Source organism: Thalassophryne amazonica, chromosome 2, assembly GCF_902500255.1.
Source record: "Thalassophryne amazonica chromosome 2, fThaAma1.1, whole genome shotgun sequence".
In the NCBI taxonomy this organism is placed as follows: domain Eukaryota; kingdom Metazoa; phylum Chordata; class Actinopteri; order Batrachoidiformes; family Batrachoididae; genus Thalassophryne; species Thalassophryne amazonica.
The window spans coordinates 47,624,609-47,637,148 of record NC_047104.1 but is presented as its reverse complement, the minus strand read 5'-3'; the positions used below and the strand labels follow the sequence as shown (position 1 = coordinate 47,637,148).

At 41.7% G+C, this 12,540-nt stretch overlaps 1 protein-coding gene across 3 annotated transcripts in view; it reads right to left on the bottom strand.

Annotated features, from left to right (window-relative positions):
• The window catches only part of LOC117523977 (leucine-rich repeat-containing protein 49), a 184,742-nt gene extending 182,783 nt beyond the window's left edge, over nt 1-1,959 (bottom strand). The window contains exons 1-3 of one of the 3 annotated variants that reach the window (XM_034185680.1): nt 1,752-1,959; nt 1,552-1,617; nt 1,402-1,474 (exon numbers count right to left, since the gene is read on the bottom strand). In XM_034185680.1, coding sequence (XP_034041571.1) covers nt 1,402-1,474; nt 1,552-1,617; nt 1,752-1,814 — 202 coding nt within the window. In that variant the 5' untranslated portion in view covers nt 1,815-1,959. The remainder of the gene's footprint in view (nt 1-1,401; nt 1,475-1,551; nt 1,618-1,751) is intronic. The other 2 variants (XM_034185689.1, XM_034185673.1) reach the window with 2 other exon arrangements.
• Nucleotides 1,960-12,540: the final 10,581 nt, after the last annotated feature.

The following is a 12,540-nucleotide window of genomic DNA, read 5'->3' as shown; positions in this document are numbered from 1 at the left end:
GCCATTTGAAATGACTTTAGTTTTGTGTCATGTCTGTGATCTGCTTTTTTTTCTACAAAATTAAACAACAGAATGAACATCCTCCGAGGCCGGTGATTCCATAATTTTTGCCAGGGGTTGTATGAGGTCTCTACAAACACAGCCACAGACGCCTATAGCTCTTTCAGAGTCATCTTGGTGGTTTCCCTCACTATTCTCTTTCTTGTATTGTATTTGTATTTCTTAATGAATGCTGTAAATGAAGCCCAAGACATATTCAGTTTCTTACTTGGAAATGCTCATGTATCCGTTCTCTGATTTGCCTTAAGAAAACCAAGTGTAAATGTGATGATTTGTATGAAAAATAACTTTTATTTATCTAATTACTCGTGGCTGCTAAAAATGGAGTGACCACATCAGCTGTAATTCCTAAATGGTTAATGCAATGTATTTGTTAAATTAAAGCTGAAAGTTTACACTACAAGATGTAAAATTACAAAACTTGTGCCACAGTCTAAAAAAATTATTTATCAGACTGTATATGTGCATTTCAAAAAATTAGGATGTCTTGAAAATGATTTTGGAACTGGCTATTTGTACATAGCTATATTAATAATCCCAAATTCTATTTGTACGTAGCGCAGCCTTGTTATGGTTTATTGCTAGGATAAGTGTTGTGGTTAATGTAGTTTAGGAATCTATGTATCAATAGCAAATACAAGTACATAGTCTCATGATCACGTGATGTACATTGACCAATGACAGACAAGCTACTGTAGCAGCTGTACTCTCTGTTTCTTTGTTAACTCCTCCCACCCACTCCCCTCTGGATGAAAACTCACGATCTCCGGCATGGAGAGTGTACGCTCTAACCAGAAGCCAAAAACCTGGCCTCCGACCCTGTGGGTGGAATCCTAGCTCTTGGGGATTGAGGTTTACTGCTATTGCACAGTATGTACCAATAGAAGTTCACTATATGAATACGGGTACATACGGATAGCCACTGCAAACAATTTTTTTGACTGCTTTTGTCTTTTGAGATTATATGCATGAGTCTGGAATATATAAAATGTTTACTTTCTGAAATAACTGACAAAAAAATTTAACTTTTTATGGATATTCTAATATCCACACTATCCACATGTCACGGTCATGAACGAGTGAAGCTCTTCAACAAATCACCAATGTCATTTCCGGTTTGCGGCTTCACCTACCATCAATTTGTGGCTTTTTACGACAATGTTGTCTGGTTTATGGCTTTTTCTCCACTCAGCAGGTTTTTTTGGTGCCATTTCTGGTTTGTGCCTCTGTCTACCACAGAGCGAGCTTCACGCTGCCGTGCGGTGCTTCGCTCGTATTATTTTCTGATGCATCCATAGCACAGGTGCATGTTGGAAAAGCAAAACACTTAGGAAAGCTTACCTGGTTTTGAAGGGCCCAGTGTTTGGGTGACATTCAGGTTTATTTCTTTTACAAAAAGAGCTTTACAGTCTGTCTGTGAAATGATAAAGAGGACAAAAAGGTGTTAAAAAGCCATAGTTATTGTTAATTTGTTCTTTGGTCATCACTCACCATCTTCTGGACCCTCAGTTTGACTCTAGGTTTCAAGGCTGTGAAGTTGATCTTGCAGCTATTGACCTGCAGTGGTATTTATTTGTGTTGCATTAACTAAGACGTAAACACACCACTCAAGCAACAAAAAGCAAGCTAGCTAAGCTTTTCAGAACTAATATATAGACTGAGCAACAACAGTAAAAGTCTGAAAGTCTTACCACTGGGGTGAGAAACACAGATTTGTCGTTGCTCCCGCTGCTGTTGTATTTGTGGAAACTCATCTTACTGCCGTCGGTCTGCTGCTCAGCTAGTTAGCTAATATGCTACCAGGTTAAATTACTGTATGAAACAACCCCGCCGCCAAAAGGTCTATTTCCTATTCTGCTGTTTATAAGAAACATGCGAACGTTGTAATTTTTGTTGTAATGCTGCCAGAATTTCGCATTTCCAAAGCAGTTAATGTTGCATCCGTCTACTTCTGGAACGACAAACTTCCGCAGAGACAAACGTCGTCGTCTTGGCAACGGCCGTGTTACTAAGTTACAAAGACTTCTGGTGTCACTGCTGGAAATCAGTTTTTTCAGTGAAAACATCTACAAGATACTAACCACACACACCCACCCACACACACACATATATATATAGAGAGAGAGGGAGAGAGAGAGAGAGAGAGATTTGTATATAGCTATATGAATGGCAGATGTTACACTCCAACGGATACGTTATGTAATTGAAAAGTATACAGTGAATGTGTGTTTCAAATTTCAGGCGAATCGGATGATCCGTGGCGGAGATACAGGCTTTTTAGATGTGTGGGAAAAGTCTATTTTCACACTTTTTAGCGTGACATACACCAGTGATTCTCAACCGGGGTGCATCGATCGTCAGGGGTGCCGTGGGCAATTATCAAATATCACCATTATCGGGTGTATGTGCTGTAATAGTGTGGCAGATGGTGTAAAGAAACAGTGCTGAAATGTAGCCAGGCTGACAAAGAGTCAGAGCTCTATTGAGCCGAGTATTCCTTTAACTTTAACTAGTAATGACTTCATGACTTTCTTTGCTAATAAAATTTTAACTATTAGAGAAAAAATTACTCATAACCATCCCAAAGACATATCGTTATCTTTGGCTGCTTTCAGTGATGCTGGTGTTTGGTTAGACTCTTTCTCTCAGATTGTTCTGTCTGCGTTATTTTCATTAGTTACTTCTTCCAAACCATCAACATGTCTATTAGACCCCATTCCTACCAGGCTGCTCAAGGAAGCCCTACCATTAATTAATGCTTCGATCTTAAATATGATCAATCTATCTTTATTAGTTGGCTATGTACCACAGGCTTTTAAGGTGGCAGTAATTAAACCATTACTTAAAAAGCCATCACTTGACCCAGCTATCTTAGCTAATTATAGGCCAATCTCCAACCTTCCTTTTCTCTCAAAAATTCTTGAAAGGGTAGTTGTAAAACAGCTAACTGATCATCTGCAGAGGAATGGTCTATTTGAAGAGTTTCAGTCAGGTTTTTAGAATTCATCATAGTACAGAAACAGCATTAGTGAAGGTTACAAATGATCTTCTTATGGCCTCAGACAGTGGACTCATCTCTGTGCTCGTCCTGTTAGACCTCAGTGCTGCTTTTGATACTGTTGACCATAAAATTTTATTACAGAGATTAGAGCATGCCATAGGTATTAAAGGCACTGCGCTGCGGTGGTTTGAATTATATTTATCTAATAGATTACAATTTGTTCATGTAAATGGGGAATCTTCTTCACAGACTAAGGTTAATTATGGAGTTCCACAAGGTTCTGTGCTAGGACCAATTTTATTCACTTTATACATGCTTCCCTTAGGCAGTATTATTAGACGGTATTGCTTAAATTTTCATTGTTACGCAGATGATACCCAGCTTTATCTATCCATGAAGCCAGAGGACACACACCAATTAGCTAAACTGCAGGATTGTCTTACAGACATAAAGACATGGATGACCTAATTTCCTGCTTTTAAACTCAGATAAAACTGAAGTTATTGTACTTGGCCCCACAAATCTTAGAAACATGGTGTTTAACCAGATCCTTATGTTGGGAAAGTGTAAGTACACGGACCCACAACAGGGGGCGCAAATGAACGGACAATAGAATAGGTCAAATAACAACACTTTACTGTTGCGAACGTGCACAACAAACACAACAGATTCCACAATAGATCAAAGGTCAAATTACAAGGTGTCGTGTGGGCAGGCTCGAAGATAGGAGACGCCTGTCCAAAGCAGAACCGGAACCACACGATTTCCTTCGCCACCAGACCCCGGGAATACTGGAGCCGCCAAGTCCCGAACTCCCAGGTGGCCACTGCCTCCGCGTGTCGGACCTGGTACTGCTGGCGAGGAACAAAAACACAATTAAACGTGGTGCGTCTGCACCCAGCAATCTGCACGGCAGGGAAGCTACCTCCACCTCTCGTTGGAGAAAAAGTCTGTTATCACTCACAAAAATCACAACAAAAAGGCTTTCTATCAAGCAGTCAGGCTGAGGATATTACCTTTCAGGTAGAACGATATCTCGGCAAAGAGGTGGAGATGACGTCTTGCTGATATACCGATGCAGATCAGATGAGTGGTGACAGCTGTCACAGGTGATGAGTGTCAGCTGTCACCCCGGCTGCTCCTGTGAGGCGGCAGCGCCCTCTGGTGCCTGGAGCCTGCACTCCAGGCAGGGTGCCCTCTGGTGGTGGTGGGCCAGCAGTACCTCCTCTTCAGCAGCCCACACAACACCTTACTCTGGATGGCATTACCCTGACCTCTAGTAATACTGTGAGAAATCTTGGAGTCATTTTTGATCAGGATATGTCATTCAATGCGCATATTAAACAAATATGTAGGACTGCTTTTTTGCATTTGCGTAATATCTCTAAAATTAGAAAGGTCTTGTCTCAGAGTGATGCTGAAAAACTAATTCATGCATTTATTTCTTCTAGGCTGGACTATTGTAATTCATTATTATCAGGTTGTCCTAAAAGTTCCCTGAAAAGCCTTCAGTTAATTCAAAATGCTGCAGCTAGAGTACTAACGGGGACTAGAAGGAGAGAGCATATCTCACCCATATTGGCCTCTCTTCATTGGCTTCCTGTTAATTCTAGAATAGAATTTAAAATTCTTCTTCTTACTTATAAGGTTTTGAATAATCAGGTCCCATCTTATCTTAGGGACCTCATAGTACCATATCACCCCAATAGAGCGCTTCGCTCTCAGACTGCAGGCTTACTTGTAGTTCCTAGGGTTTGTAAGAGTAGAATGGGAGGCAGAGCCTTCAGCTTTCAGGCTCCTCTCCTGTGGAACCAGCTCCCAATTCAGATCAGGGAGACAGACACCCTCTCTACTTTTAAGATTAGGCTTAAAACTTTCCTTTTTGCTAAAGCTTATAGTTAGGGCTGGATCGGGTGACCCTGAACCATCCCTTAGTTATGCTGCTATAGACTTAGACTGCTGGGGGTTCCCATGATGCACTGAGTGTTTCTTTCTCTTTTTGCTCTGTATGCACCACTCTGCATTTAATCATTAGTGATTGGTCTCTGCTCTCTTCCACAGCATGTCTTTTTCCTGGTTCTCTCCCTCAGCCCCAACCATTCCCAGCAGAAGACTGCCCCTCCCTGAGCCTGGTTCTGCTGGAGGTTTCTTCCTGTTAAAAGGGAGTTTTTCCTTCCCACTGTCACCAAGTGCTTGCTCACAGGGGGTCGTTTTGACCGTTGGGGTTTTTCCTTAATTATTGTATGGCCTTGCTGTACGTACAGCTGTTTATCATCCAAATATCACGGACAAAGTGACAAGAAGAACCAAACCCACTTACTTATGGAAGGAAATATTGTCTCCCTTGTTCCTCCGTTTGTGACTTTGCCAACATGCGCAGCTTTCCGGCATATTCCACCTGTTTCTTGACGAGACTAAGTGAACTTCTATGCACACAAATCACTAACTTGCCCAGAATTAAAATGGCGATCACGCCTCCTTGTCGGCACACGGCTCAGTGCTACTGCGCGCTTTGCTGCCATCTACTGGAATAAAAGAGCATTACAAATCAAATCAATTTTTTTTATTTATTTGGATGTACCTTTCAGCATTGATGGTGCCATCACAGATGTGTAAGTTGCCCATGCCATGGGCACTAACACACCCCCATACTATCACAGATGCTAGCTTTTGAACTTTGCGCTGGTAACAATCTGGATGGTCTTTTTCCTCTTTTGTCCGAAGGACACGACGTCCATGATTTCCAAAAACAATTTGAAATGTGGACTCATCAGACCACAGCACACTTTTCCACTTTGTGTCTGTCCATTTAAAATGAGCTCGGGCCCAGAGAAGGTGGCACTGTTTCTGGATGTTGTTGATGTATGGCTTTCACTTTGCATGGTAGAGTTTGAACTTGCACTTGTAGATGTAGCGACGAATTGTGTTAACTGACAATGGTTTTCTGAAGTGTTCTGTAAGATCCTTTACATAATGATGTTTCTTTTTAATGCAGTGCCGCCTGAGAGATCGAAGGTCACGGGCATTCAATGTTGGTTTCGGCTTTGCCGCTTACGTGCAGAAAGTTCTCCAGTTTCTCTGAATCTTCTGATTATATTATAGACTGTAGATGATGGAATCCCTAAATTCCTTGCAATTGAACATTGAGAAAGATTGTTCTTAAACTGTTGGACTATTTTTTAATGCGGTTGTTCACAAAGTGGTAATCTTTGCCCCATCTTTGCTTGTGAACGACTGAGCCTTTTGGGGATGCTCCTTTTATACACAATCATGACACTCACCTGTTTCCATTTAGGTCTTCTTTGAGCATTCATCAACTTTCCCAGTCCCAACCTTATTTGAAACGTGTTGTGAGACAGAAACTCAGGCAAACATATTGTCTGGGCAGATAGTCTCAACATGCGAAAACCTGAGCATAGGTCCATTAGGGTTGGGACATGATTGGTGCATCTGGTGAAATACACTGATACACCAAGCTTTGGCATGTCCAATATGTTGCAGTCACTAGGCCAAGGTGAAAATGAATGCCCGTGTTAACAAGACGAATACATGTCCTTCTGTTGTAAAACAGTTCCTGTCCCAACCCTAACAGTAAAACACACAGCATTTTTTAAACAGTTTGTGGAATGAACTGCTATTATACTGTCCTCTCTCCCTTTCAGTTATATTGTTTTTATTCTCCCTGTGTCTTCTGACTCAGTGCTTTTACTCTGACTTTCTGATTTTGTGGTTACTTTACGGTTGACTATAGCAGTTTTGATTTCTGCTTTCTTTGCTCTTGGCTTGGCTCGATGTTCTTCCTCATGCTTTTCATAACACAATTTGCTCTGTTCCCTCTTTTTTCTAGCTTTCATCTGTCTCCACACATCTAGCCTAAATTAAATTAGTTAATTAAGAAATACTAAGAATATGACACCATATGGAAAATCTGCATTGAGTAAAGCGTCTTGAAAAATAAAGTGCGCGTGCATGAAGGAGACTGGTGAGGGAAGCCACCAAGACATCCAGGGGATACGAGCCTCACTGACTGTGTGACTGACAAGTTGGATGCAAATCTTGGATACAAGTGTTGAGAAACACAAAGAAAGCCTGTTAAGATATTAAATCTCAATATGGGTATTGTAGGAGATGTCGTTCTAAATTTCAGTGAGATACACCAAAAGAGACTGGACACTAGGAAAGGCATTGTATGTCAAATTAACCATCTCTCCACATGATTAACACAAGTTGCAAGCACTGTGAGCCAATGGTCACTTTACTGTGTTTGCTGTATCAAGGGAGTGTAAGTGCTCCTTGTAACCATATTAGAATTGCTAATGTGCAGCTCTTTAATCAAAGAAATCTATACAATGGGAATACAGTTTATCATTTTCACTGTTAATCCCTCCCATCTCCTTAAAGGAGTGCTAATGAGTAAATTTAGAGGCTTGCTTAAAGTGAAACATGACCATGATGTTGGAACTGATGTCTCACAATGCAATATTAAGCAGTCCCATTTGGGTGTCCATAAGTAAACTTTTATTTGACACAAGGTCATTCCAGTAGTAGTCACTGACCCTCCAGAGAGACTTTGGATCAAAGACACCCAGTCATTGCCTTTTGTCACTGGTCAGCATCCAAGTCTCGCAATCATACAGCAAGACAGGAAGCACAAGGACCCTAAAGACTTGGACCTTCATTTTCATTCAAAAGTATCTGCATTGGCAAAGTAAGTAAGTAAAATGTCTTTATATACAGTAGCACCTTAAAACAGAAGTCACATATTGCTTCATGAAGAAAACCAAACATCTGCACTGACCCACAATGCTTTAACAAAAGTTGACAAGCTTACCATTGACAAGTGACATTTTTCTGCAAAAGACTTTTACAGAGTACAGTTCAGTGATTTTTGACCTCTGACCCCAAAATCAATAGGCTTGTTTCACCTCTGTTTTTCTGACAGAATCAGATGGAACACACGTCATTTTGCACAGAGCAGATCGAGCCAGACTGGAAACCAGTGCAGGAATAAGTAAGTCCCTTCGGCTGCTCCCTTGTTTGCACTTGGGGTTGCCACAGCAAATCCAAGGTGGATCTGCATGTTGAATTGGCACAAGTTTTACGCCGGATGCCCTTCCTGACGCAACTCCACATTACATGGAGAAATGTGGCAGGGGTGGGATTTGAACCCGGAACCTTCTGAACTGAAACTAAGCATGTTAACCACTTGGCCACCACCCCTGCTGGAAACCAGTGGCAGGAATGGTGTAGTGAATCCAGACAGCTTTCAAAATAAAACACCCCATGTAGATAACAGATCATATTTCACTTCCAACACATACAAAAAAGAAACCATGTAACTGGACAGACCACTTGTCCATGGTAGAAACACAAAAATCAAGGAAAGGTGACCAAATTAACCTGAAATCCGGTGGGATATGAAGCCATGTGCAATGACAGAACAAAACCACAGCACATCCTTGATGTGATGCAGGCACACCTGTTGGACTCAAGGGGTAACAACCTCATAAGGTCTTTTTGGGGATCTCTCAGTCTCAAAGGTTGAGGACCTAAAGAGCTGAATATCACCGGCTGCACAGTAGGGCTTTACAAAACCCTTCCGAAAGGTGTGCGCTCCATTTTGTCAGAGCCACAGAGGTAACGGCTCTTTTTTTTTTAAATGTGAAAGGGAGAGTGGCTGCATTCTTCAGCAAAACATTTTTTCTTGCTGCTCCATTTGCCGCTCCAATGCTACATGCAATGATGAAAGTGAAAGAAGAGAGCAGAGCAGAGCAAGAACAAGCTCAGACTGGCTGACACTCTTTTTAGTAGGCATCTATAATCCCTGTTCCAGTCAACTCACATGAGGTTGACTGAAATCAAAACAAATAAACAGAGCTCTTAGAAAACTAAGAGGCTGCACACATCGATTTCTATTTAATAGACTAGATGGCAGATGCAGCCTGTCACCTGTTGCCAGGCAGTCGCCATCTTGCTTAGCATTATTATGCGTCGTCAGTCATTAGGTTAAATAAAAATTGATGATGCGCTGACTTAAACTTGGGTTAAAGTGATCTGAAAATGCCATTTTGTGCAGCGTTTGGGTGCAGCAACAACCTGACAAAGGATTGTACAGTGAGCTTTCATAAGTGTGTATTATATGTAATATTAATGATGTGGTGAAATGACTAAAATTGCTGAATAAAGGTTTATTTTTTGTGTCGATCTGGATTCTGTAAAGTAGTGACTTCACTTTTACAACCTGAATGCTTTGTTGTTTTAAATATCGCACCCTTCGTTTAGCGATTCAATTAGAAGATTCACTCTGTCGCTCTGACACTGTATATTGTACTAATTGCAGCCGAGTGTGAAGCATCCGGGATGAAAATCAGCACCTCCAAATCCGAGGCCATGGTTCTCAACGGGAAAAAGGTGCTTTGCCCTCTTCAGGTCGGTGGAGTGTCCTTGCCTCAAGTGGAGGAGTTTAAGTATCTCGGGGTCTTGTTCACGAGTGAGGGACGGATGGAGCATGAGATCGATAGACGGATCGGTGCAGCATCTGCAGTGATGTGGGCACTGTATCGGACCGTCGTGGTGAAGAGAGAGCTGAGTAGGGGGGCAAAGCTCTCGATTTACTGATCGATCTACGTTCCAATCCTCACCTATGGTCATGAGATTTGACTCATGACCGAAAGAACGAGATCGCGAGTACAAGCGGCCGAGATGAGTTTCCTCCGCAGGGTGGCTGGGCGCTCCCTTAGAGATAGGGTGAGGAGCTCGGTCACTCAGGAGGAACTCGGAGTCGAGCCGCTGCTCCTCCACGTCGAAAGGAGTCAGTTGAGGTGGCTCGGGCATCTTTTCCGGATGCCCCCTGGATGCCTCGCCGGAGAGGTGTTCCGGGCACATCCCATTGGGAGGAGGCCCCGGGGAAGACCCAGGACGCGCTGGAGGGACTACATCTCTCGGCTGGCTTGGGAACGCCTTGGGGTTCCCCCGGAGGAGCTGGGGGAGGTGTGTGTGGATCGGGAGGTCTGGGCGGCTTTGCTTGAGCTGCTGCCCCCGCGACCCGACTCCGGATAAAGTGGAAGAAAATGGATGGATGGATGGATGCTCCATATTCCAGTGTAGTGTTTTCAGATTTCTTTCAACTTGGTCTAGAAATTATTGAATAATCTTACTTTCACCCTGGCTGGTGTGGCTGTTTCATTTTATTTATTTTATTTGAGAGTTTAATGGAGAAGCGCTCCATGAAAGTGGCACCACGGGTGGGTTAAGAGCAGTCTTTAATATTAATCTTTAATATGATGCAAGCGTGCGAAGCTCTTACTTTCACCTGTGATTATTTCCCATCTTTAAATTCATAATGAAATCAATTAAGGATCAGACTAGTATCTCATGTTGTGGCAAACATATTTTTTTGACAAAGTGATGGTATTATTTTCTATCTTGCTTCACAACATCTGGCCTGGGACTAACAAATTCATTCAAGTCTATTATACAAATAGTCTGATCCTCTTCTGTATTTGTTTTGGCACATATTGGCTGTACAAATGTGGGACTCCCCCCCACCTTTTCAACCAGGGGAGATAGAATATATATGGTATGTCCCCCCCCCCCCCCCCCCCCCACCTTCTGACATATATGTGTGTACTTGAAACATGCTATGTCAGTTTTATGTGCAAAACCATGTCAGAATAGTATCTTTGTTTCTGCAAGTTTGTATTTTTAGCAGCATTGACTTGTTTACATCACCTGTTTCTTGTTTGTCACATTCAGAATTTTCTGGAGCTGCATTTGCCCAGATTTGAAACCAAAAATAGTTGCCTCTAGGGACTAGTGTCTACACATAAGTATCAATGGACCATATGCTAATTTACTAAATTCTGAAAGTTAGAAAAGGAAATCAGAAAAGCTCTCTGGGACCTCAGAAAGCCCATCTGCAATTATTGCTTAATCTCCAAAATCAGTCTATGCAAGCGAAATTGTGTTCATTATGAGTGTCATTAGTGCCACTTCGAAAATTACATTCATGATAAGTAATTTATCCTAAACTTGATCTGTTGTTTTTTCAAACCTATGGAAAAACAAATCTTGAGAAAAAAAAATACAGCATGCGATAGTTAATAATTATTAAGAGCCTGTTCTTTCATATTTATGAATACATTACACATGTGGTGATACCTTATTTACACCAGGATGTTAATAAATTCAATGCTGGCTATTCTCAGAATAAAGTACTTATATCCACAGCTTCAAATTGCATAAGTCAAATGGTGTCCACTTTATTGTCTTCTCAAAACATTAAATTTACTGTTCTGGATGCTCAGAATGCATCTGAGCTTATCTAGAAACCGCTGGCTTCTGAGGGCCTAAAGCGGCCCCCAGACCCCCGGCCTATGGGCTTCGGCCCTGCAGGCCTCACACTTTGTCAACCCCCCGCCCCAATTTCTAGTTCTAAATTGGGCCCTTGATGGGACTGAGTTTGAATAAATGTAACAGCACAGAAAATGCAGATTTATGGTGAAACTCTTGAAAACATTGATCATGTCTGCATTGATTTCTATTTATGTCTGGTTGTCAGACGCTAACCAAGATGGTGGCGCTCTGGCAACAGCCAGCAAATGAGCGGCTCGCCGCCATCCTCCATCTAGTTAGACATAGACATCAATGGTTACACATCACGTCTTCCCAAAACCCATTGCTCCATTGTTAGGAATTTGTACATATAAATTTAAAAAAATTCTCAACTGTATGGGAATTTGTTAAATTTTTGAACAGGTTACATACCGTATAGATTTTTTTTAAGGGGGGGGGGGGGGCTGGAATGGCTCCTTTAAAAAAAAAAAAAAAAAAAACATGGAGGAGAGTCAGGTTCAATTTTTTGGATGGGAGCAGGAGTAGGAGCAGCTCCAAAATTAGTGGAGCACATAAAGCTCTGCTGCACCTGTTTGAGTTTAGCTAATTTAAAATCATCTCACTAATCCTCTTTTAAATGTTGAGTAAACAATAAAACATCTGTGTGGCCAGGTGCTTTTTTTTTACAGTGTACTTTATCTCCATCAGTAACACAGCAGAGCTCTGAATATGATCATATAAATGCTGTTGTATATTTTAAGACTTATTCTGGCAGTAATTAGTGCTTGCTGAGGCAGTACAAGTCCAGATTCATCAAAGGGACATCCCACACACTGCCTGTCAGTCTATTCATGAAGCTCAGGCTGACACATAGTATGGGAGGTGATCAGCAACAGCTTGTGTGACAGGCCGCATAGAAGCACCACAACGTACATTACTTCCACATACAAACACCGTATGCTTCTTTCACATACCTTCTGCACACTTTGTCAAGAAAATGTATTTTTTCTGTATGTTTCACCTATAGTCTGAATGTATTTATTGTGTCCTCTCCTGATACAGCGCATTCCGTGTTTATTACTCTATTATTACACCCACACACAGTGGTAGGACATGTTTGTCCATCTGTCACTGAATGAATAACT